Here is a 25,466-nt window from a genome sequence, read left to right as displayed (position 1 = left end):
CGTGTTAGTGCTAATATTTGCATTAAATAGATGAAGATAGCTTTGCCATTTCACTAAGTCGTGTCTGACTCTTGGCAACCCCGTGGACTGTGGCCTGCCAGACTCCTCTGTCTGTGGGATTCTCCGGGCAGGAACACTGGAGTGGGTTGCCATTTCCTTCTCCAGAAGATGGCTTATCTGTCACCACATTGGCTCGATCCTACCTCCAGTTTGCATCAGTATATTTCTTGACAGATCTGAGTCCAACCGCTTTCTTCTTTCCCCTGGACTCTTCTCCTCCTAGTTCCCTTAGTTTCAGGCAGCCTTCCGTTCCCCCATCTTTTCACCCTCCAACATAACTCAGACCTCACTCTTCTGCTTAAAACCCAGCAGTGGGACTTCCCTGGTGGTCCAGTGGTTAGGACTCCACACTTCCACTGCAGGGTGCATGGGTTTGACCCCTGGTCAGGGAGCTAACATCCCTCATGCTGTGACCAAAAATAAACCAAAACCAAAACCAAAACAATCCCCCCCCCCCCAAAAAAAAAAAACAAACCCAACAAACAAACCCAGCAGTGGCCTCCCCATTGCCCTGGACAGTCTTCACCAGGGCCTGGAGGCTTGTGCCATCCTGCCACGCTGGGCTGCTCTGTCCCCAAGCTCCCCTGCAATGCCCCCATTGTCAGTTCTTTATCCTGCCTCGGTCTTTGCACACCCAGAGTACACTTGGCTCCTCTCTGCCCAGGGCTAACTTATCCTTGGAGAGAGGCCTTGGCACCCTTCTTTTGCCCCCAATCTTTCTTACTGCAATTAGTGATATATATATATATATATATATATATATATATATATATATATTTATTTATTTATTTATTTATTTTATTTTTTATTTTTTGCAGCTTAGTATCTTTCCCCAGACTATCAACCTCGAGGAAAGCAGAAACCATACCTGTCTTGTTCTACATTTTACAACCCCTCGTCCCCACCCAGCGCACCTAGCACAATACCAGACATGGATTAGGCGCTCAGCTTGTTACCTAAGCCAGGGCAGAAGGCTGGTGATCCGCGCCGCCGAGGTCCCATAGCCCGCGTCGGAGCCCGAGCTCCAAGGAACGGCAGGGAAGCCGGGCCGGCGCAGCGCGGGCGGCCTCGGCCGCAGGGGTCAAGGGCACACGGTTGGGGCGGTTGACTCCTGGGCGGCTGCAGTTCCCTGGGGGGCCGCCGGGGGCACAGCCCAGGCTGGAGGGCGGACGCGCCGAGTCACGCCGGCCCGGGCGGGGCCTCGGGCCGGGCGGCGACAACGGGAGCTGCTGGCGGGAGCAGGAGCTGCAAGAGGCTTCCGGCAGGTGAGGGGCGCGCCGGGCGGGCTCTCCGGGACCCCCGCACCTGCTGGGCCCCAAGATGCCCGGAACAGCGTCGGGGGCCGGGGCGCCCGATGTGGCCTCGGGAGGAGGGGGCGATCTGTATGGGAAGCGGGGTTCAGGCCTGCCGCCCCCCAGGTCCCCCAAAAGTCAAGCGGGAAGTTTGCTCCAGCGAGGATGGAGCAAACTTGCCTATCACCCCGTTCACCCCGCACCCTTGAGATCCGTGCTAAGTCTTCCCAAGTAAGACAGACACCCTCCCCCTACGCCCATCCCGGGAGGGCTCCGAGGGTCGCGGCTAGATGGTGGAAGCCGTCCTGGGCGGACTGAAGCCGGTGTCACAAGGCAGGAGCAAAGCCTCAGGGTCAGGAGGAAAACGCGGGGGTTACCGAGTGCTCACAGGCTCCAGGGTGCACTGGGAGGTCCTTTTCTCCACGGAGCTCCAGCTTTCCCGGAAACTAAGGCCAAAGGTGACTCAAGTAACTCGGATGGGCCGGCGGGGTCCAGGAACTCCTGATCCAGCGGGAGCTGCTTTTGGTGCCTGATGTCTGGCATTTTTCTTTCAAAGCACCCATTAAATATACCCTGTCTTTCCCCTCTGGTTACACTCTCTCTGCCCCTTGATTGTACCATGAGATTGGGAGGGGCAAGGCGCTTGGGAGTTGATGGTCCCACAGCAGGGCAGGCACAGGGCAGAGGTTCAGACATAGTTTGGGAAGGGGCTTCCACGTGTCCCAGCTCTGCACTTTGTGTTCAAAATATGTAAACGTGTTAAAACATCAAGGAGGCCTCCTTGGGTTGTAAGTGCCCCCAAGCTCTCAGAGGCCTCCAAGGAGTAGTCAGTCACCTCACATTTGGAGGGTCAATTTCAGAGGGGTAGATGAGGCCCAGCTGGATGGGCCTTTGCTCAGGACTATCCAGCAGGTAAGTGAGGAGCTGGGCAGAGCAGGTATGCTCCAGGGCCAGCCTGATCTCTATGTCTGGTGGTGAAATGAGGAAGCCAGGGTCCAGGCACAGACTGTGGGGATGTTAAGGGAACCACAAAGTGACTGGCTCCCAGGAGATTGCACAAGTTGTGTGCCCTGGGTTTTGGCACCAGCGGCTATATGACACATGAAGGAACCTGTCTGTCCAAAAATGCCCTCTCCTGGGACATGAAATGACAACCTCTTCTTCAGACTTTGAGTCCCTTTTGGAAACTTGTCTTTTGGGGTTTTGTTCTGCATATGTTTACTGAGGAGCTGGCTGTGGAGTGCCCACTCTCAGCCTGGGCCCTGGTGTGCAGCAAGGGAGGCCCTTTACTCCTTTGCCTTCCCCTGTGGGGAGGGGTATGTTTATGGTGTTTTGAGTCACTCTCTAGGCCCTTTCAGATCTTTCAGCCACCCCAGTGGCTCAGTGGTAAAGAATCCACCTGCAATACAGGAGACGCAGGTTCGATCCCTGGGTCAGGAAGATCCCCTGGAGAAGGAAATGGCAACCCACTCCAGTATTATTGCCTGGAGAACTCCCTGGGCAGAGGAGCTTGGCAGGCTACAGTCAATGGAGTCGCAAAGAGTCAGACATGACTGAAGCAACTTAGCATGCACGTACACACGCATGCTAGGTCCTCTCATCCAGGTCAGCCACTCTGGAAATGGCTGGGGAATCTACCTTGGGCATAACCAGTGAGCTCTCGAAAGCGGTGGGTTTTATTTGTAATCTCTATGAAACAATTCTGGGGTGATATCCACCCTTTGATCAGAGCCCACATGGTTCCCGCTGTGTGTCTTCCCGCTGTGTGTGACCTCTTCACAGCTTTGGCCTAAATGTAACTTCCTTGTTTTTCAGTTGATTCCTAAAAGCCCTTTGTTTTATTGGAGAAGAATCCCGTTGGGATCAGGCTGAGTGTCCTTGGCAGAGGAAACAGGATTTACTGAGAAAATCTGAGTATAAACCACATTGTGTGTGTGTTGGGGAAGGGGCAAAGATAGCATTACTTAGGAGCTGCTGGACAGTTAGGATCTGTTCTCTTGGACCTTCTTTTATGCTGACATTTCTGCATCTAGGAAGATTCAGTCAAGATCCTCTGTGCTCATTCTCTTGGCTTGATGATCAGTAAAATCAGATGGTGGATTTGCAGTTCCTCAAAAAGTGAAGTCTAGAGTTACCATGGGACCCAGCAATTCCACTCACAGGTATATACTCAACAGAATTTTTTTGTTCATGCAGAGTTATACATTCATAGCAGCATTATTCACTTTAGCCAAAAGGGGGAAACAACCCAGATGTCCGTCAGTGGACCAAAGGATAAACATAGTGTAGTATTTTCATACAATAGGATATTACTCAGCCATTAAAAAAAAATGAAATACTGATACAAGTTACAGCTTGGATGAATATTGAAAGTATCATGGTAGGCAAAAGAAGCCAAGAGCAAAAGGTATGGAATAGGCACATCTATAGTGACAGAAAGATTAATGATTACAGGGGTTGGAGGGAGGAAGGAATGAAACAAATTCTAATGGCTAAGGAGTCTTTTTTAGGGGGAGTAGTGATGAGCATGTTCTGGTATTAGATCGTGGTGACAGTTGTACGACTTTACGAATGTTCTAGAATCCGCTGGGTTGTACACTCTAAGATAGTGAGCTTCATAATATATGAGAAACATCTCACTGCACCGCCTGGCTTACGGAATCTTGGTTCCCTGACCAGGGATTGAATCTGGGCCCTTGGCAGTGAAAGTGCGGAGTCCTACCACTGGACTGCCAGAGAAATCCCCCAAACATCTCAATTTAGAAAATTAGGCGGTAGGAGGCCTGCTCTGTCTTTAAAACTTTATTATTTCTGTAAAGTGGCATACTCACTTAAAAATATTCAAACAATACCAGAAAAGAGGGGAAAAGCTCAAAGAAGAAAGTAAAAACATCATCCGGCAAGCACTGTTAGCATTTAGGTTTAGAGTGCAGATGTGGTCAAATTGCTGAGGATTAATCTTGGGCAAGTTCCTGAAGTTCTTGCCAAAATGAAGAGGGACCCCTGATGCTGAATGCACAGATGTTGCTGAAAGCTCAGTGATGCCCGCTGTTGTCATGGTTACGTGTATGTGTATAAGTGTAGTTAGGTCCCTGTGCTTGGTGGTCCACAAATGAGATCAGGCTCTATGTGCTGTTCTGTTGTCTAACTTTTTCATGGACAAGCTTTTTTTTTAAGACTTTATGATGTTTTTAGAGTAGTCGTAGGTTCACAGAAAAACTGAGTGGAAGGCATAGAAATTTTCAATACGCCCTCTGTCCGACACATGCATAGCCTCTTCCATTCTTGACATCACTCACCAGAGTGCTCCATTTGTCACATTTGATGAACCTACATTGACATAATCACCCACAGACCATAGTTTATGTTATGGTTCTCTCTTGGTCTTGTATAATCTGTGGGTGCAAATGAATCATGAACAAACTTTTCATGTAAAAAATCTTCCACTGTAAAATTGCCTCCAGAATATTCCATTGTATGGGTGTATAATAGCGTAGCCTATAATCGCCCATTGGTGGAGGCTTCCATTGATTGATGGAGTTGCCCATTGGTTGAGGCTGTTTGCCCAGCACTGCTACTACGTTAGAACCTACAGTTCAACATCACCAATTGCACACTTCCTTTCTGAGCACCTACAGGGTGTGTGCCTGGGAGTGCAGATCCGTGACTTAAGCCAAGGGTTTAGGTGTCTGGAAAAGTAGGTCACGGCTGATCAGAGGGGAGTCCAGTTGTCCTTGGGCCCAGGTGAGAATTGGCATTGGACGAGCCAAGGGAAAGGAGGGTGTCCAAGAGTGTTGGGCAAGGCAGGCTGCCGAAGAAAAGGGTGGAGTGGGGCTGGAGTGCTGCCAGGCCCCCTGTCCGCAAGCGGGTGTGTCAGGGGTCAGTGGAGGAGAGAGAAGGGCAGATTCCAGGAGAGGGGCCTCAGGCAGCTTGTGGCTAAGAAATGCCTCCCCTCCCCAACCCGGCTATGGCAGCCCTTCCTGGGCCTGGGTGTGTGCTCAGGCCCCACACTTTGGACCTGGACAACTAGAGAATCAGTTTACCTTTATTAAGGGCTGTGCCTAGTTGGGTGAGGCCAGGGTTTGTCCTCCGGGGACCCAGTTAATGATCCCGGGGGCACTGAGGGAGCAGGAGTTCAACTCGTTTGACTAACTCACTTCCCGTCCAGCCTGTGCTGGGCTCACGGGGCTTTCTTCCCTGTGAGGCCCTCAGGGCAGCCTGTAGGCCCAGACACTGGCCTGACATGACAGTCCTCTGTGTGTGCTAGGCCCTGCCACCTGCTTTCCTGGCTGCCCAAACCTGTTCCTTGAACCCTTCACACCCTCTCCCTTCCTGCCACTGGACTTCTTGGCCTAAGCTATTTCCTCTGTGATGAAGGCCCCTGGCTTCAGCTGTTTTTCAAGGCTCCACCTCAAGCTTCCCTGGATGGCCCATGGTGGACCCCTCTCCCCAACAATCTGGTAGCCTCTCTTAGTCCTATGGCCCCCTGGCTTTGGAAGCAGAGCTCTCTGGGTGGTCCTCTGACCTCCTCACTGGCTGCTGGCCCCAAGGGCAGGCTGGCACAGAGGGGGGCCATGTTGAAGGGGGCAGGTGAAATGTACCCCTTCCATAGCCTGCCTGACCACCTGCCACATTCCCAGGCCCCGTTCAGCTCCTGGTGTCTGCTTCTGTCCCTGGCTGGTCCCTGGGGTCCTCTTGGGTCCTGGCCCAGTTGACAGATTCAGCCTGATGAACACTCCTCGGGCTATATCTGGACAACCTTTCTGAGGGCCTGGGACCGTGAAGGTGACAATACCTGCTGGGGGGCTTGTTTTGGTCCCAGCCCTGCCAGTTTCTCATTTGTAAAACTGATTCATGTGGACATATGCCAGAGGCCAATAAAATATCGTAAAGCAATTCAGTTCAGTTCAGTCACTCAGTCATGTCCAACTCTTTGCGACCCTATGAACCGCAACATGCCAGGCCTCCCTGTCCATCACCAACTCCCGCAGTTTACCCAAACTCATGTCCATTGAGTCAGTGATGCCATCCAACCATCTCATCCTCCATCATCCCCTTCTCCTCCTGCCCTCAATCTTTCCCAGCATCAGGGTCTTTTCAAATGAGTCAGCTCTTTGCATCAGGTGGCCAAAGTATCGGAGTTTCAGCGTCAACATCAGTCCTTCCAATGAACATCCAGGACTGATCTCCTTTAGGGTGGACTGGTTGGATCTCCATACAGTCCAAGGGACTCTCAAGAGTCTTCTCCAACACCACAGTTCAAAAGCATCAATTCTTCAGTGCTCAGCTTTCTTTATAGTCCAACTCTCACATCCATACATGACTACTGGAAAAACCATAGCGTTGACTAGATGGACCTTTGTTGGTAAAGTAATGTCTCTGCTTTTTAATATGCTGTCTAGGTTGGTCATAACTTTCCTTCCAAGGAGTAAGCGTCTTTTAATTTCATGGCTGCAATCACCATCTGCTGTGATTTTGGAGCCCCTAAAATTAAAGTCAGCCACGGTATTCCCCATCTATTTGCCATGAAGTGATGGGACCAGATGCCATGATCTTAGTTTTCTGAATGTTGAGCTTTAAGCCAACTTTTTCACTCTCCTCTTTCACTTTCATCAAAAGGCTCTTTGGTTCTTTGCTTTCTGCCATAAAGTTGGTGTCATCTGCATATCTGAGGTTATTGATATTTCTCCTCCAATTAAAAAAAGTCATAATTAAAAAGAATGGTAGAATGCATAAGTTTCAACACATTAGGGACCATTTAGTCAATGGAAGGCAAAGTTAAAAATTCCCTCCAATCCCCTATGCCAGATCTGCCCTCCCTCACCCAGGTTTTTACTTCCCCAGAAGAGAAATTAGTGTGTATTTGAATACCAATGGCAACAGTGCCTGGAGGTCCAACCATAAGCTGCCCCCATAAGTGTGAGAAGATCTGGGGACCACCATGTCTTGGAAAGCTACTGTTCAAGGACATTGCGGGCTGGCCCCTCCCATTACAGAGGGTAAATGAAGGCCCAGAGAGGGGAGGTGTTGTGCCCCAGACCACACGGTCGATGCAGGGCAGAGTGGTGGCCTTCCAGTTGCCTGCGGTGCTGCCTGAGGGTACAAGGTGGGCCGGAACGTGCTTCTGCATCGCTTTTTGGCAGCTTGCTGTCTGTCCGGTTCCTCTCCACTCCTTCTTGCTGTGCTCATGCGTGTGTGTGAGCCTGGGCCACACTTGGCCTGCAGACCTGGCCCTCTTTCCTTGCAGATGCTCTCTTTGATTGCAGGTCCCCTTTCCTGGGCATCACCTGCCGCTCTCCCTGCAGCCCTCATGATCAGCGCTTCTCCAGCCTCTTTCTCACCCGTAGACTTCCTTCTTGGTCCTTAACCAGCACTGTTTCTTCTCTCAGCAGAGCTTCCCTTCTGCCCCCTCTTTCCTGGGGGATATCACCCAGCAGTCCCTTTGCACCTCCTCTGTTCCAGCAGCCCCCTCCTCCTGACCCCACTGTCATAGCCTCACACCGCAGCCTATTTTATAGGCTGGTTGTCTTACTGGCTAACTGATCTCCTTAGACCTGGGGCTGAAGCTGGTGACCTGTGAGCTGGTGGAACCTGGCCACTGTCTGCTTAGTGTGCTCCTTAAAGAATTCTGTTTGTTCCTTTAACGTGGCCTCTGCTCACCAGTTCCCCAGAGGCACACCCACTGTTTCTTGGTACTGTGCACATCCAGCTTCCCACATCGTCCACTGGCCCTTTGAGTTTGAAATCCTCCCTTTACAAGGGCTAAGCCTTATCTTTCTGTCTGTCTCTGACTACGGCATCCACAGCACAGAACACATCAAAGAATAAGAGGTTCATTAATTTATATTATTGACTGAATGAATATATTAATGAGTGAAAATAAGTGCAAAATAGTTGTTTAATGTGTGCAAAAAAAATCATGGTTATAGGTGCACAGAATATTTCTGGAAGGATTCATATAAACTTGGTAACAGTAGATGCCTTGGAGAAGGGAACTTGGGGGCTGGGGGGATGAGATGGAATTAGGATACCCCTTATTCCTTTGGAATTTAATTCAAATTTTACAAAAACTGGAGTTTCATTGAAAGGTGATTGCATGCTTTCAGAAGATCAAGTCTTGGCATTTGAGGCCTTTTTTGCTGTGGGCCCACCTCTGCCTTCTCAACCTTGAGCCCCCCTGAATCTGATGTGGTCTTTCCTCCTATCCCAGTAGTGCCCGGTCCGAGATGGGGTCCCAGGTCTCGATGGACGCGGGAGCCGTGCATGTTGTGATTGTGGGCGGGGGCTTTGGTGGCATCGCTGCCGCCAGCCAGCTGCAGGCGCTGAACATCCCGTTTGTGCTGGTGGACATGAAGGACTCCTTCCACCACAACGTGGCAGCCCTCCGGGCCTCCGTGGAGAGTGGTAAGGGGCCCCTCTCTGGGGCGTTCTTTGTGACAGTGGCCTATTCACCACTGTGGGTCAGAGGGTGGTTTTCTCCCTTTACGGCAAGGTGCCTAAATTCCACCATCGACAAGCTCTGGGGAATCTGAAGTCCCTGCCCTTAAGCGGCTACCACACGAAGGCCCCAGAGGTCAGAGTGTGAGCTTCCTTGAGGAGCTGGGGCTCATACTGGGTGCCTTAGGGTGTGGTGGGTACCCAGGGGTCGTTTAACCACCGCTGTCACTGTTGGCATGCGGCTCAGGACGGGTTCTGAGTTATTCTGGCCTCCTGTGGGCAGCCCAGCTTTATACTGCAACCTCCTTTCTATCCATTCCCCAGGGTTTGCCAAAAAGACATTCATTTCCTACTCGGTGACCTTCAAGGAAAACTTCAGACAGGGCCTGGTGGTCGAGATAGACCTGAAGAATCAGACGGTGCTGCTGGAGGATGGCCAGGTGAGTCCAGCAGGGGCTGACCATTCTCAGCTAACTGCAGGAGGCCCCTGGGATGCGATTGCTGGTGGGAGGATACCTAGGCTGGTCTCCTCAGGGACGAGGCACCCCCATCCCTGCCCTGTGCCTGGAAGATAGCAGATGCCTCCTGAGCCAAGGCCAGACCCCAGCAGCCACAGGAGAGTGGTGCAGACATTTTTGGAGCCCTCCCTGTATGCCAGGCACTGTCTGAAGCCTCATGTATTCTCCTTTAATGCCCAATGTGCCCTGGGAGGGAGGTGCACCCCGACCATAAGAGGCTTGCCCAAGACCCCACAGCTGGAAAGACTCCACCAGCATGTGGAACCAGGCAGTTTTTTTCGCCCAGCCCAGAGGCCCCCTTGCTGTCTGGAATCAAAGGGTAGGTGCCACGATCCCATCACCCTCCTGGAGTTTGTGCCCCTCAGCATGGCGTAAGTTCGGTGCCTGGTGGATCCCCAAGGGACCAGAAAGCTGTCAGTGAACTGCCACCTGCCCACCCACTGGAGGGTCACCTCCAGCCTGGCCCTCTGCTCTAGTCAAAGCTAAGTGGGCATTGGACAGAGGGGCTCCAATTCCTATGTTTAATGAGTGTGTGGTTTCTTGTGAATTAGTCCTCCTTGAATCAGTTTTAAGACTATAGAACCTCTGCTTGGCATGATGATAGAAAACCTCGTTATCCTGTGGCTTTGGGTCCCTGAGGGCATCTCAGGCCTCCATGGGGGAGTGGCGGGCTGAGTAGGATACAGACCCTCCAGTCTCTCTCCCATCAGAGCAGCTCTGCCTTTGTCAATTTTAATCTGTAACATCTTATGGAAAAACCCGAATGAATGAACTTTTTGGCCAGCCCAAGGGATTTCCTTCCCCCTCTTTTTTTTTTTCTTCTTTTGGCCAAGATGGGGGAAGTTTCTTCTAGAATAAATGTAGTAGTAGGGAGATTCTAGACTAACTCCACATTGGAAGCTAGAATCCTACTTATTCCCCAGAAATAGTTTTTTGCCTGGTGGAGCCTGGGGTTGGATGCAGAAGCCCAGGCTCTACCCTCACCCCTTTTTTTTCCTTGCTCCTCCCAGGCCCTACCCTTTTCACATCTCATCCTGGCCACGGGCAGCACTGGGCTCTTCCCGGGCAAGTTTAACCAGGTTTCCAGCCAACAGATGGCCATCCAGGCCTATGAGGACATGGTGACGCAGGTGAGCTGCCCACTGCCAGGGGTGGGGATTGAGGACAGAGCTGGGGGAGGGGCCCTGGAGAGTGAAACAGCTGTGGGACACCTGGGGCGGCAGCAGGGAGCCCCCAGGAGGTGTCTGGGGCTGCAGGGACACTGTAGAGATGCAGAGTTACCAGAAAGAGGCTCCTGGGGGAAGACCTTTGGACCTGTCATGAAGTTTGGACATGGGCATCTAGACCTGCTCATGTAGCTATTGGCTCCTGTTTGTACAGGGCGTATGTTTTACAGAGCGGGCTTGGATCCATGCTCTTGGTTCTCATGGGGATCCTGAGAGGTGGGTGGCATGGGTCTGTCCCCACTGAATAGATGAGGCATGGGGACCTAGAGAAGGTCATGCAGCCGTGTGACTGAGGTCAGGCCTTTTCTTCTCTGCAAAGCCGCTGAGAGGCCTGGGGAACTTCTCACATAGTCATGAGCAGACGTTAGACTTGAAGTTAAGAACCTAGCCTATGAACTCAGGCAGATCCACTCATCTGCAAGGTGGGCAGGTAGTGAGAGCTTAGAAAGAAATGCAGGGAGACACCCAGCAAGAGCCTGACCCCCAGGAAACTTATTTGGACCCTGAACTTGGAAAAGGTTCTCTATGCTTCCTTGGTCAAGGAACCTGCTTCCTAGTCTGGACCCAGAGGTGGGGTGAACTTGAGGGTATGCTTCCATTTCCTGCTTCTACAGGTCCAGCGCTCACAGTCCATTGTGGTGGTGGGAGGAGGCTCTGCAGGAGTGGAGATGGCAGCAGAGATTAAAACGGAATATCCTGAGAAAGAGGTAGGCCAGTGACCTTGGGTTTGAACTCCCAAAAGTGGGCTTCTTTTTTGTCTAATGAGCATCAGAATTTGCTCAGGGCCTGGGAAGGGAGTCCCATTAACGTAAAATGGGAGCGTGTGTTTCCCATCTCCTGCTCTCTGTACTGGGGCTCCCCTAAAGTCCCATTCTGCTGGGAATTCTTCCTGGAGAGCTAGGGTGTGCCCTAACATTCAGTGAGGGGTTCTGCCCTCTAGGCCAACCCAGAGGATCAAGCCCGGGGGGAAACATTACAAACTCCCGTGTGCCCTGCAGCAATTTCTCCTTTGTGATAGAAACTTTGATTACCTCTTTTTGCTGACAACCAGCTTGGTCAAAGGTTCCCTCATTAGTGTCTTGTCTGGGTAAGAGATGAGTTTCCCTGGTGGCTCAGACGGTAAAGAATCTGCCTGCAGTGCAATGCAGCAGACCTGGGTTTGATCCCTGGGTCAGGAAGATCCCCTGGAGGAGGAAACGGCAACCCACTCCAGTGTTCTTGCCTGGAGGATCCCATGGACAGAGGAGACTGGCAGGCTATAGTCCATAGGGTTGCAAAAGAGTGAGACATGACTGAGCGACTAACACTTACACTTTTTCTGGATAAGAGACAGTAGTCTTCTCCCTGGACAGATAGGGGGACCCTGCAGTGCACCCCTCACAGCTTCTGCTGGGGAAGGACTGGCCAGCACTGTTTTCTGCCCATGAGAGGGTGGCCCTGCTCCTGTTTGTGGAGGGATAGAGGCATCTTGCTGGCATCTTGGAGAGAAAGGGAGCAGGCTGTAAGGGCTCAGCCTGGGGCTGAGTGATGATCAGCAATTATGGATCCATGAGGCGAGAGGTTGCCTATAGCTGATCCCAGATCAGCTTCTGGGAGCCACGTGGAGCCTGTGGCTGGTTCTTTTTCCCTAGAGAAAGACAGGTTGGTTTTGAAAAGTAAGATCAATATAGGCTAATTTAATTATATGGCTATTCTTTGATGATTTATTGGAAATTATTATGAGCGACTGATGTAGAAGTTGATTAATTTTGGTTTACAGGGTAGAGACTGGTCTAAAGTAGTAAATAACTCAGTATAATTCTTGTATGTTTATAATTAGTAGACAGGTAAGAGTAATAGTAGTTACCCTTTATTAAGGAGTCACTATGTGCTGAGTTGGGGCTTCCCAGGTGGCTCAGTAGTAAGGAACCCACCTGCCAATGCAGGAGATGTGGGTTCAATCCTTGGGTCAGGAAGATCCTTTTGAGGCGGAAATGACAACCTGCTCCAGTATTCTTGTTTGGGAAATCCCATGGACAGAGGAGCCTGGTGGGCTACAGTCCATAGGGACCCAAAGAGACATGACTTGAGTATACACGTACATGTGCTGAGTTATGTGCTTTCTACTTACTTTGTCATTTCATCATTACAAAATTCCTCTGAGTGGGACTGTCCACCTTATGAAGTCTTTGGGAGGTGTCTGAGTGGATATCTGAGATGGGATTTCAACCCAGGCAGTCTGCTCTGAACATCTCTACAGGCCGCCTTCCACGTCACTGCACTGACCCAGGCAGCAAATAGACCTGCCTGGAAGCACCCGTTTTAGAACCAGCTTTAGTGCAATGTCAGCCTGATTTACAGAGTGTCGATGGCTTACTTAGAGACTGTGTACGTGCCCAAGGATGCTTGAAAATCATTTTCCACATGGCGCTCGGTGAGGTATGTGTCAAGAAGCATTGGCATATCTGAAAAAATTCTAGTCTGGGAGATATGGGTTCCAGCCCAGCTCACCATTAACTGGTCTGAAAGTGAAAGTGTTAGTCGTTCAGTTGTGTCCAATTCTGTGCGACCCCATGGAATGTGGCCCGCCAAGCTCTTCTGTCCATGGGATTCTCCAGGCAAGAATACTGGACTAGGTAGCCATTCCCTTCTCCAGGGGACCTTTCTGACCCAGAGATCGAACCCGGGTCTCCTGCATAGCAGGCGGATTCTTTACTGTCTTATAATTGGTCTGCCAGTGGGCCACTTACTTCTCTGGGGCCACTTACCTCAGATTCCTCACCTGTAGACTGGAAGTTGGGAGGAGGTGGGGGAGAAGTGCTGCTACGTTTTCGGGCCTCTTTGTGTGAAGGGGAGACTCAGTGTTTTTTCTTTGCCCTGTGGTTCTTTGCCCTCAGGTCATTCTCATTCACTCCAAGATGGCCCTCGCAGACACAGAGCTCCTGCCCTGTGTCCGGCAGGAAGTGAAGGAGATCCTGCTCCGGAAAGGCGTGCAGCTGCTGCTGAGTATGTGCAAGGCCCCTCCTGCCCGGCCCCTCTCCCCGGCAGAGGCTTGGTCTCTGCCCACAGTCCGAGTGAGGGTGGCCGCGCTAAGCCCAGGCTCTCTGTTCAGTGCCCGTTTAGCCCCTTGTCCTGCTGGAGGTGTGTCTGGGCAGGGCCGAGGCCCCAGTCCTGACAGACTTCTGTGTCGTGGAGGCAGCACTGTCCTGGCTGTTGCTTTGGACGGAGTACAGGTGGGACCCATTTGTTGAATGGTTTAAAAGTCAGGTAAAAGATTTGACCTGAATTATGATATCTCTTTGCTGGAGAGAAGAGGTGTTTTTGGTTTGTATTTTGAGGGTGGTGGGACTTCCCTGTGACTCAGATGCTAAAGAATCTAGACCCAGGTTTGATCCCTGGGTCAGGAAGATACCCTGAAGAAGAGAATGGCAACCCACTCCAGTATTCTTGCCTGGAGAATTTTATGGACAGAGAAAGTCTGGCGGGCTGCAGTCCATGGGGTTACAAAGAGTCAGACATGACTAAGCGACTAACACTTTCACTTTTCAAGGGTGGTGAATAGCATGGCTTTTGTCCAGAGCAGGAGGGAAGAGATCTACCCAGCATATTAGGGTGGGGCTCTTGTTCCTGGGGTGTGACCCCCCCCAGTTAACTGCCCGACCCTCTCACCTTTTGCTGGGAGGGTGAGGTGTCTTCTCCGTGAGAACCCTCCCAGCTCCTGGGCTTCATGGAAGTGGCTGTACAGCCCTCCTCCAGGCAGCAAGGACAGTGGACCCCTCGACTTCCCTTGTCGCTGACGGGGATAAACCTGGAGGGCTCGTCCTGCCTGGCTGGGCTAGTGGAGTGCACATTCAGGGAGGTGGTTTCCTCAAATAACTTTTTGCAGAACCTCTTGGGAAACTCAACCTCACTCTCCCAAGTTGCTTCTTGGAACCTGCCTCCCCTTGGGTCCCTTGGGACCAGATGTCCCGCTGGTGCTTCTCAGGGCTTCAGAGCGCACTGGTGTCCAGCTGTTAGGCCAGCCTTGGCTTGGGCCTCGGCCTTGGAGACACACCTGTCCTCTGCCAGCCTCCTGGTCAACGAGCCTCCCCTGACAGGTGAGCGGGTGAGCAACCTGGAGGCGCTGCCTGTCAACGAGCATGGCGAGTGCATCAAGGTGCAGACGGACAAAGGCACGGAGGTGGACGCCAACCTGGTGATTGTCTGCAACGGTATCAAGATCAACAGTGCAGCCTACCGCAGTGCATTTGGTAAGTGGGAGGCTGAGCGGAGGGCCCCTCCACAGGCTGCCTCTTCTCTCTCCAGCCCCTGGGGAAGATCCTGCAGGACTCTGCCCCAGGAATCGGCGCTCTGCCCCCGACCCCAACCCTATCTCAACGGCTCATTTGGTGTCTTCTGAATGGTGACATCAAACTTCAAGTTTGGGTCCACTCCTGCTGTGCTTCCCTCCGCTGTTTTGATGGTGACTTAGCTCAAGGTGCCCAGTGACCAGATTCTTCCAAAATCGGATCCCACACCCCTAGTGGTGAGAGATGGAAACAGGTTTCAGAGAGAAAGATTTGCTTTCTGTTACTTTTCTCTGCTTTTTTCTACTTTTCTCTGGGCTTCCCTTGTAGCTCAGTCAGTAAAGAATCTGCCTGCAGTGCAGGAGACCTGGGTTTGATCCCTGGGTTGGGAAGATCCCCTGGAGAAGGGAAAGGCAGCCCACTCCAGTATCCTTGCCTGGAAAATCTCATGGACAGAGGAGTCTGGTGGGCTGCAGTCCATAGGGTCCCAAAGAGTTGGGTACTTAACTTTTCTCTGCAGATGCAGGGGAAATTCCAGGGTCAGGCTTTTCTCTGTCCATAGGTGCTGCTCTCCCAAAATCCTGGCCCAGACATTTGACCACTTGAGCTTGGAACAATCTTGAGGAATGGGGACAATAATGAAACCTCTTGTTCTTAAAGCTCAGCATTGACCTATTGAACTAAAATGGAGATGAGGCAGCTGGACCCATGGCTCCACCTGTGAGCTGGAGACTCAATGGTTCCTTCTCAGGTCCCACTGTGGGCGTGTCCCCAGGTCCCCATCATATGCTCCCCAGTACCTTTTCTAGATAAGAAGCTCCTGTTGTGTGTCTAGCAGAAAAGAATGATCCAATCCCAGAAAGAAACTAGTCCTGGCTGTTTGGGGGTGGGATTGAGGACTTAAAATGTACAGAGATCCCAGGACTTAACACCTAATGGTCCTAATGTTATATTCCCAAAGATAAATTGTTTAAGTCCCTTATAAAGAAAATTTTATCATTTATTAAAGCCTTGCATTTATTTAAAAAAAAATCTGATCCTCATTCAGAAGGAAATCCAAGACTTGCCTAGGTTGTCACTTAATCATCATAAGTGAATTCTTGTTAATCGTGGTAACTTATAAAGACTCAAGTGCTTTGTAAGAAGTGACCCTTTACGATATTTCTGACCAGTTCCCACCCTAGAATTGTAACCTCACCTTTGCACAAAGCATTCTGAGGTGGGGAGGTCAGGCAGACTTGCCTCTTGAGGATGTGCCTTTGGAGGGTGGCTGGACCAGCACCATGGCCAGGCCTTACTGTGGTTCAGGTGGCCACGGCAGCTCAGGATCTTGGTTTCGGGCTGGTTCTTCCTGGCAGGTGATCGGCTAGCCAGCAATGGCGCTCTGAGAGTAAACGAGTACCTCCAGGTGGAAGGTTACAGCCACATCTATGCCATCGGAGACTGTGCCGACGTGAGGGAGCCCAAGATGGCCTATCATGCCAACCTCCATGCCAACGTCGCCGTGGCCAACATTGTCAACTCCATGAAGCAGAGGCCCCTCAAAACCTACAAGCCAGGTCAGGAACCCCACATGCAGCACAGTCTTAAGAGAGTTTGGGTTAGATGTGGAGAAGCCTTTGTGGACTTTAGGATGCCTGAACGCTAGAACACACTCAAAGTTAGGGATAGAAACCCGCCCCCACACCAACCCCAACCCAGAGCTCTAGGAAGATATGTTGGGGACTTGGCCAACTTCCTGAAAGCCATATGCATTTCCCCACCCCGACACTGAAGGCCCGGGAAGAGTTTGTGCCCAGGGAGTTGCAGGCCCGTGAACAGTGAGCAGGATTCTAGATTGCACGCATGTTTCTGGTCCACAGGTTCACTGACGTTCCTCCTGGCCATGGGGAGAAATGACGGTGTGGGCCAGATCAGCGGCTTCTACGTGGGGCGGCTTATGGTTCGGCTGGCCAAGAGCCGGGACCTGTTGGTCTCCACGAGCTGGAAAACCATGAAACAGTCTCCACCCTGATGGGGGATCCGGGAGACAGGTACCACCGCCGCCTGGGGATCAGATTTCTTGACAGATGGTACCCACTTGACAAATGCCTAAGGGCAAAAGCTCTTTTCTTGGAGTAAGATGTCAGTGAAGTACCGACCAGAAACACAATTTATAGAAAACCAAAAACTGGGAGAGGGAGAGGGATATTAATGTTAAAAAAGACACCCCTAAGGAACTCTTTCTGGGTTTGGAAAGGTGTTCTTGTACTCATGCTGGCTGAAGGGTTCACTTGTTCCTGAAGGGCATGGCCTGCCTTCTCTACCCCAGCCTCCTCTTGGATGTGTGTGTTTGTGTGTAAATGCATGCATGCACACAAGCGCACGGTATGTGGCTTTCAGAGCACTGAGTAGGGGAGAGAGCTCCCTCTCCTGGTGGCAGGAAGCATTTCCCTGTCTGTAAGGGCAGGAAAGAGGGCCTGCGCAAGACCAGCTAAGGAAAGAGGGCTGGGATGGAGGGATGGCCTGCATCCCAACCTCTCCCATCACATGGCGGGTGGGGAGGCCTGTACATCCTGCAACACTCAGATTAATAGGAGCCTGATTTTTAAACTGTTAGTCCATACCATCTTTATTCTTCATGAAACATACTATTTCTATTTTTAGATCCTGATTATATACCATAGGTTATATTTAAGAAGCATTAGATGAAATTTCCCTCCTGGTTAGTCCATTCTACCAGAGAGCGAGTTTTTATAGACCTAAAGGGTTAAGACAGAAGCCTGGTCTGCCAGCTGCTGGGGGTGTTTAAGGAAAGGCAGCCAAGCTAACGTGACCATGTTCATGGGTTGCAATCTGGCTAACATTCAGGGAATAGACTGGGGTTCAGCAGGGGAACCCCTGCATGCTTCCAGGCTAGCGTCATGGGCAAATTTGTGACAAATCTCTAGCTGATGCTGGGGCAGGAGTACCCTGTGGGAACCCTGTGGTTCTGTTCCTCTGATTTCCTGACCAACCCCAATGTCACTTATCTGGAGGCTCAGCCTTGAGGCAATAATGCCTGCCACCAATGATGTTAAGGTATAAAAAATAAAAAGTTGACTCCTCTATTAGAGAGAGGACTTCTAATCAAGACAAGCCTATTTGGGACCACAAGCCTAAGGCAGAAGTGGCTGATAAGTTCATCTGAATAAATTCAGGCCCTGCCCTGGCCCACCCTGTCTCTCCCTGCCTACTTTTAACAGTAACCTCTGGGTACTTGGCCAGAATTCTTAGGATACCAGCCTCACTGGGGTCTTGTGGTCTATCCTGTCTGGGCTGTGGCCCAAGTCTGTTCCATGCTGTTGCCCATGCTTAAGAGAGACTGTGCCTCTCTCCCAAAGGATGGCCACCCCATGGAGGCTTCACCCAGGCCTCCATTCCTGCGGACCACAACCACCCAGGCTCCCTTCCTGCAAGCGGGACCTGCTGCCTGAGAAACACAAGCCATTGCGTGCAGTCTGTCCCGGGGCCTGGCATGGTGGGAGCCTCTGTCCTGTAGTGACAGGCTTGTTCTATGTATAACATTCTAGAAGTGTCCATCCATGGGGACACAGTTCTCCAAAGTGAGGACAACGTTGCAATAAAAGAATATATTGTAAGAAAGACACTGGATCTTTTATTTTTTTTTTCCTTTCATTTTCTTTAAAAAAAAACAAAACAAAAAAAAGCCTGAAGCAAAATCTTTTTAAGAGTAGTTACAGATATTATAGGGTTAAAGGTGGGGGCACTAAAACAGAGACAAGCACCAGTGAGATGCCTTTCTAATTTTCTTCTCTCCCATCACTGAATACAGACAGCCAACAAAGCCCAAGTCACTTTTTTTTCCGCCCTCTTCCCTTGCAAAAAAAAGGAGAAACAGAAGATTTTAAGAATTTTGAAAGGATTTTGTGTGTGTGTAAAAGTCAATGCTATAAATCTAAACAAAGTCTGTGTTTTTTTAAAAAAGTTCTAAAACAACAGGAAGAAAACACATAGAAAGAAAACCCTGGTGGAGACCTGGTTAATTACGGACTGAGGCTCTTTTTTAACGAGAATATAAAATAATAGAAATGCAGAGGGCTCTTCCCGTGGGCAGGGCCTGCTCCTGCAGCTCCTGCTACCCGCTTCCCTTTCCGCTGCCCTCCGCTCCCCTGCCGTCACCCTTCCTTTCTCCTTTTAAAGATAAAACCCCGCTCCTGTGACTCTGATCCTCCTGATTCCCGTTGGTGAGTGTGGTGGCCGCCTGTGGGTGCAGGGCGGCTACTTGGCATCAAGCTTGGCCATCTCCTGTACGTAGATGCCGATGCTCTCGCTGTCGAAGAGGAGGAAGTAGACGTTCTTCAGCGAGGATGCACTCGAGTCATCAAAGTGGGCCGAGATGGCTTTGAGGGTCACCTGGGCTGCCGTCTGTTTGGGGAAGCAGTTTCTGTGCCAAAAGGAAAGAGGAGCCAATGTCACTTTGGTCCTGGGGCCCATGAAGGAACTCTGCCCTCAGCCCGGGGTGGGGGCAATGTGATTCCTTGTTATCCTGGCACCAGGCCCTTGTTCCTGTCACTCAAGGTCTTACTGTGTGCAGGGGGGTCCACACACAATCTCTTTTGACCCCAGAAGAGGGACAGCCTGGGAAGGAGACAGGCAAGGGTCATTGTCCCCACTTTACAGGTACCACACTGGCTCACAGAGGCACCATGGTTTTAGGGCTGGCTGGTGAGGAGCCCAGTGTTTGAATCTATGTGGCCTGACTCAAGTCCGGCTTAGCTTTAAAAAATACCAACTCAGTATTTAAAAGACCTGATCTTGCAGAAAGCCTGTATAGTTTTAATCAGCTCCCTCAAAACTGGGTTCCATGCTAAACGGATTATTAATTAAAGGGCACAAATGTATGCTCAAAAGAGGGACGTCTTCATTAATTCCTGTTTCATGCATTTCACCTTCCTCTCACTAACCCATGTGGATGTGCCAATGTAATTTCAGCAGTGATGATTCTGGGCAGGGCCCCAAGCCCCAGGATGCCACAGGAGAGCTGTCTGCCAGGGACCCAACCATCGTGGTGACACCCTGGCCCCCTTGGGTGGGTCTGGGATGGGCTGGCCTGATAAGAATTCTTCTTGGTCAGCTGTCATGTCCCAGCCCAGGACATCCTGGCGAGTGGTCGCAGTTGTATGCGGAGAATTCCATTCACAGCATCTCCAGGCCAGGCTATGGAGACCCAGCACTGCCCACTTAGGTTGGGATAGAATTGTGGCAGGAAGCTAAGCCTCATTCCTTCCCTCTCCGCCTTCCGGTGTGACTCAGCCGTAACATCTTCAGACTGTAAATCATATCTTCGCTATGGAGGACTCTCGAGAGAGAGGGTGTTCAAAATTAAAGCAATAACTCCCTCTGGCTGTGAGTGTAAGGGGAGAGGCCATGCTACATGTGAGGACAGACAGCCTCATTATTTGCCTGAAATATTGCTCCCGTGCCCAGTTGGGGTCCGTGGCAGAGAGATCAATCATTTCTCCAATCCCTGAAAGCAAGCCTTTGCTGAGGACCTTTCACTTCTCCAGCCTCTGCTGCAGGGATTCTGAGATCTGCATCCTAACTCGGGGCTCCATGCTGCTGGTCGGTGGACCACGCTTTGAGAAGCAAGCGCCTTTGAGCCTGGTGTTTCCCATTCTGTGTTCTAGACACGGGACAGCTGGTGGGCACGCGGACTTTGAACCTGGCTCTCAAAAATGAACTCTGCCTCTTGTTCCTCCTGGAAACTACCTTTCTCTGTTTCGAATGATGGAAACTGGGATTCTCACTCTGTCGCCTGGTCAAAGTGCTTGGCTGCCGCTGGCAGTCCTTGGTTATGTCCTCTGGGATGGCCAAGCTGGATGTGACCAAGTGGGGGCGCAGCTGGTTCCCAGGGAGAAGGCTGGATGAACTGACCCAGCATCCCTGCTGCCCGCCCAGAAGAGAACATCTTACCTGCCGCTGGGGAAGGGCGGGAACGCCACCGACTTCAGCTTCTTGTCCTCTGCTGCCGAGAGGCAATTTTTGATGGTCTCTTCAAGCTGTTCTTCACATTTGTCAGAGCCCCACTGAGGGATGTGACAGTGGATGACAAATTTGGCTGCAAGTCCACTCGACTGGCTGACGGCAGCTGGGACATGAGAGAAAAATGCTGCAGGTTATTTCTTATGTCTTCCCCTTAAGCCGGGGGTTAGGCTGAATCTCCTGTGTCCTCCTTAGGAGAGGAAGAGCCGTGTCAGAATTGCTTTTGACAGTTGGCACAAGTTTCGGGTAAACAGTGAAAACAGATGTGATGGCATGCCACAGATGTTCACATGGTCTGCCTTCTGGCCTCCTAATCAAAGGTATGGGGCTTCCCAGGTAGTATGTGTGCAGTGGTAGAGAATCTGCCTGCCAGTGCAGGAGACGTGGGTTCGATCCCTAAGTTGGGAAGATCCCCTGGAGGAGGGCATGGCAACCCACTCCAGTATTCTTGCCTGGAGAATCCCATGGATAGAGGAGCCTGGCGGGCTGCAGTCCATAGAGTCATAAGGAGTCGGACATGACTGAAATAACTTAGCACAAACAGAAGCTGGAACAGGCAAGGAACAGCTGCTTTAAGAAGGAACCAGCCCTGCCAGCACCTTGATTTTAGTTTCTTAAGACTCATTGCAGCCTTCTGATGTCCAGAGCGCTAAGACAATGCATTTGTGTTGTTTGAGTCTACCAAGTTTGCACTAATTTGTGCGGGTCTGTAATAGTTTCTAGTGATAGGAAACTAATACAACGGCTTTTTAAAAATTGACAAGCCCTCTCTTCCCTCCCCATCTGAGATTCTGACTTGGTAGGTCTGATGCAGGCCTTGTGCTTGGTGATTTGAGGACCCTCCATAAATTGAGAACCACTCTATGTTGTACACCTCCTTGGACAGGGACTGTCTTTTGATCGTCCCTGTACACCTAAAGAGCCTGTAGCAAGCAGGTGTTCACAACAGGTTGTGAAGTTCGATTACGCCTGCTTGGTCTCATAATTTCAGTTCATACTCCCTACTTTTATTTTTTACTCCCCCAGACCTCTTTACTGTCAGTGCCGGAGCTGATAGTGAGCAGTTCTAGGTAAGTCTCTGTGGCCATTGATCTCCAAAGGAGCGGTTGGGTCTGATCCACTGGCCACTCTCTGGCCCCTTGGGGGCGTCGGTGGCTGCAGCCACCTGCTGCTTGCCTCTAAGCCACCCACCTTGTGGAGCTGGGGCTCTGTGCCACTCAAGGGACCAAATTTAGCAAAGGTCCCCCACCCTCCTACAGTGGCCAGGCTCTGGGAGACGGGGGACTTCGAGCAGGTCACGCTGCTATGGCAGTGTTTCTAACAAATATATGTCTGCTGCATTCCAGAGCAGTGTGTGGGGTTGGTTTAAAAGACTTATTTGGAATGTATGATGCCTACCCAGTACACGAGCTGTGTTTCCTAGTGATGTCCATCCACAGTGCTGAAGAGGCTATACCTGCACAGGCCAGGGTGGGTGGCGACACATGCAAGGGGCGTCCCCCGCCTGTCGGCTACAGCTGTGAACGCCCTGCCTTCCCAGTGCCCAGGCTGGTGCCAAGTGTCTGATTAGTGAATGAATGAGTTAAGGAATCAGTCGATGTGAATACTGAGGCAGCAGCGGGCATGACTGGTTGACTCTCTGACCATGTACATTTGTACACCAGAAGCAGAATGTTCCCACTGGCCTTGTGGTTCAAGGGAACCCAGTATCGTGGGGACTGGCACTGCCTGCTTGGGGCAACTTCCCTGAGGCCCTCACTGTTCTTATACGCTGGGGAGATTTCAGCTCCTTACAAACCAGGTTGATTTATTTTATATATGTTTAAAATATGATCATGTTACCAGCTGAATGATATTCTTTTTAACATTAAAAGTCATTTTAAATAAGAGAAATGTACCCCTGATGGTAGTGTTAAGTGAAACAAGAAATGTGTTAAGTTAATCAAGAAAAAATGGCATGCCTTCTCATCTCCTCTGACACTATCTATTTACACTAGCTTTTTTTTTGTTGTTGTTTCTTTCTTTCATGTTTTTGGTCCATGCTACATGGCATGTGGGATCTTAGTTCCTCGACCAGGGATTGAACCCAGGCTCCCTGCAGTGGGGACCATCAGGGAAGTCCCTACTCTAGATTTTGAAGGAAGTCCATGGTAGCAGGTCAGCCTAAAACAAAGCATTTCCATGGCAACTGGAAATGGAAACCCCCGCTTGTAGTTGTAATGATTTAGTGTTCTCTAGAGGCGCCAAGGTGAAGGTCAAGTGATCTTGGAGCTTGGGATCCTGATATGTGGTAGAAACATCTACTAATACTCTTCATGTGATGTGACGTCCCCTGGTAAGTCACCTTTACTTGGTGGGGACCATGCTCTGAGATGGCAGAGTGGCTGCAAGGAGCCTCTAGAACCTTCCTTCAGGGGAGCCCGACACCTTTTCAGAGTCACCACCATCAAGTGGACAGCAGGGCGGCCCCAGTCCTGCTGGGAGGCTGCGGCTGCAGCTGGTCCTTGGTCTCCATGGCCCTGTGCTTTCCCTCCTGCCTCAGTTCCCTGCAGCAGCCCCTCCTTCTCCTGTCCACCCAGGCCTAGTGTTCTCTCTGCTGCCACTTGGCCCTGGCTCCTACAAACCATTTTTGTCCTCAGTTTTCATCAGCTGCTTACCAGTGGCCTTGCTGGAGCCTCAGGTCCAACAGGTGCCCATCAGAGTCATCACTCGCACCCAAAGCCAGTTCCCCTTTCTCTGTCTCTGGCACCACCTGTTGGTTTTCTCTGATTTGCCTCACTCCAGGCCCGTCTGCTTCACTTTCACCACCATGTCCCACCCTTCTCCCATCCAGCTTCCCGGCTGGAATCTGGACGCACTTATAATCGCTGTGGGCTTGGACCGAGATGAGTTCTTCCACAGGGAAGTTACGTTTGCTTCTATGTCATCTGGGGACTCTACCATACCCAGGTCACGTCCCACTAGCCTTCCCAATTGAGGTTTTGGGGCCACAGTGCAAATCCACAGGAGTACCAGCATGTGGTTCAAGTTCCCTAGTGAGGCTTTTCTCCATTGGTCTACCCAATGCCAAGGTCAAGACAGGTACTGGCTGCCCTTTCTGCATGGTGGGTCCATGTTTTGCTTCCTGTTAAACTGAAGGTGCCCAGGCTTTGTGTGGGGTTTCCTACTGGACACTCCATCTTGGAAATGTATTCTTTCTTACAATAAGGACATATCTTACAAGTGATGGTGTTTTGAAACTGAATGAAATATGGTCTAATTTACACCCTGATGAACTATCTCCCCTTTTCCAGATGCACCCACACAAAACCCTTCTTCCCCGGGAGATAACTGCTGTTTGGCCCCGGGGCCATGAATACTTGGACCTAACAGATGTATCTGCTTTCTTAGCTCACGCTTGTTTCCTGCAGCCCTCTCAATCCTTCTGGATTCATTTCTGTTTCTCCCTGTGAGGCTTCTGAGGCTTCTGTAGTCCTTTCAGCAAGAGTCTGCGGACCTCTGACTCTCAAGTTTTGCTATCTGAAACTCTGCACCTTTTACCCTCCCTGTTGAATAATAACAAACAACATGTGAACTTCTTAGTGCAGTCTTCCCCCTTGGTGCTTTGAAGACACTTCTGTCTTCAAGCATCTTTTGTTGCTGACAAGTCTGCTGGCAGGAGAACCATCTTTACAAATGCCCTGCCTTTCCATAGGCTGCTTTGCAGGTTTCTCTTGATTTTTGGAAATGCCACCATGATAGGCCAGGTTTTGGATTTATTTTGATGTTTTAAATATACTCAATAATGTTTTCAACCTGAGGACTCAAGGATTTCATTCTGGAAAATTCTCAGTCAAGATCTTTTTTCTTTTAAATTGAGGTATAGTTGATTTATAACATACTAGTTTCAGGTGTGCAACATAGTCCTTTAGAATTTTTATAGATTATACTTCATTTAATGTTATCATAAAATACTGGCTATATTAGCTGTATTCCCTGTGCTGTACAATATATCCTTGTAGTTTATTTCACACATAGTAGTTTTAACTCTTCATCTTTTTATTAATTATTATTATTAATTTTCTAAACTTTTTGGCCTGTGATACAAGATCCTAGTTCCCTGACCAGAGATTGAACCTGTGGCCTTGCAATGGAAGCATGGAGTCTTAACCACTGGACTGCTAGGGAAGTCCCTTCATCTTTTTACATACTGCTTCTCTGCCTCCTATTTCCTACCTCTGGAACTGTTTAGAAGCACGTTGGAGGCTCTCGCTTTATGTAGGGAAGCTGTTTTTCTCCCCACCCTATCAGGCAGTTTGCAGGCGCTTCCCCAAGACCCCCCGTTAGGAGCCTCTCTATCACGGATGACTCAGGGCTCTGTCTCTGGGTTATACAAGGGATGGGGTAGACGCAGGCACTCAGCTGATGGGTGACGTGGCCCTGGGCTTGGGTAAGGGGCTGTCTGCACCCTTCTGCTTCTCTAGAAAATGGATTTCACATGAGCCAGAGCCCAAGGAGTCGCTCAGAACCTTGGCTTCCTGTAAGGGCTGGGAGTTTCATCCAGCCCTTTCCCTCAGCAGGGACTGGCTCGCGTGCCTTCCAAGTGTGAGGTGACTCTAGTTCTATCAGGTGACCTCCTGATTTCTCTGCATGTTACCAGACCTG

At 50.6% G+C, this 25,466-nt stretch overlaps 2 protein-coding genes across 6 annotated transcripts in view; one reads left to right on the top strand and one right to left on the bottom strand.

Annotated features, from left to right (window-relative positions):
* Positions 1 to 1,173: 1,173 nt before the first annotated feature.
* Positions 1,174 to 18,422, top strand: AIFM2 (apoptosis inducing factor mitochondria associated 2). Of its 4 annotated transcripts, XM_006078080.4 has the most exons (11): positions 1,203 to 1,325; positions 3,386 to 3,514; positions 8,563 to 8,756; positions 9,114 to 9,229; positions 10,318 to 10,437; positions 11,148 to 11,240; positions 13,410 to 13,518; positions 14,610 to 14,762; positions 16,157 to 16,357; positions 16,661 to 16,831; positions 18,161 to 18,298. In XM_006078080.4, the coding sequence occupies exons 2-10, from the start codon at positions 3,489 to 3,491 to the stop codon at positions 16,810 to 16,812; spliced, it is 1,164 nt and encodes a 387-aa protein (XP_006078142.3). In that variant the 5' UTR covers positions 1,203 to 1,325; positions 3,386 to 3,488; the 3' UTR covers positions 16,813 to 16,831; positions 18,161 to 18,298. The 4 variants fall into 4 exon arrangements, with proteins under 4 accessions (XP_006078144.3, XP_006078140.3, XP_006078145.3 ...); XM_006078078.4 differs by lacking the exon at positions 16,661 to 16,831 and having other exon boundaries at positions 1,200 to 1,325; positions 18,161 to 18,422; XM_006078082.4 differs by lacking the exons at positions 3,386 to 3,514; positions 16,661 to 16,831 and having other exon boundaries at positions 1,174 to 1,325; positions 18,161 to 18,422.
* LOC102408956 (core histone macro-H2A.2) overlaps positions 18,416 to 25,466 on the bottom strand; it is a 56,592-nt gene continuing 49,541 nt past the window's right edge. For both annotated transcript variants that reach the window (XM_044942210.2, XM_006078084.4), the window contains 2 exons: positions 20,754 to 20,928; positions 18,416 to 19,224 (listed from right to left, as the gene is read on the bottom strand). In XM_044942210.2, the coding sequence (XP_044798145.1) occupies positions 19,059 to 19,224; positions 20,754 to 20,928 (341 nt within the window). In that variant the 3' untranslated portion in view covers positions 18,416 to 19,058. The remainder of the gene's footprint in view (positions 19,225 to 20,753; positions 20,929 to 25,466) is intronic.

Source organism: Bubalus bubalis, chromosome 4, assembly GCF_019923935.1.
Source record: "Bubalus bubalis isolate 160015118507 breed Murrah chromosome 4, NDDB_SH_1, whole genome shotgun sequence".
Taxonomy (NCBI): Eukaryota; Metazoa; Chordata; class Mammalia; order Artiodactyla; family Bovidae; genus Bubalus; species Bubalus bubalis.
The sequence above is the reverse complement of the archived record's forward strand: the minus strand, read 5'-3'. Positions and strand labels throughout refer to the sequence as shown.

Coding starts and splice junctions, on each gene's coding strand:
- AIFM2 (XM_006078078.4), top strand. CDS start 3,489: ATGGGACCCAGCAATTCCACTCACAG. Junction 10,438..11,147: donor ATGAGGACATGGTGACGCAG/GTGAGCTGCCCA, acceptor CTGCTTCTACAG/GTCCAGCGCTCACAGTCCAT. Junction 11,241..13,409: donor CGGAATATCCTGAGAAAGAG/GTAGGCCAGTGA, acceptor CTTTGCCCTCAG/GTCATTCTCATTCACTCCAA.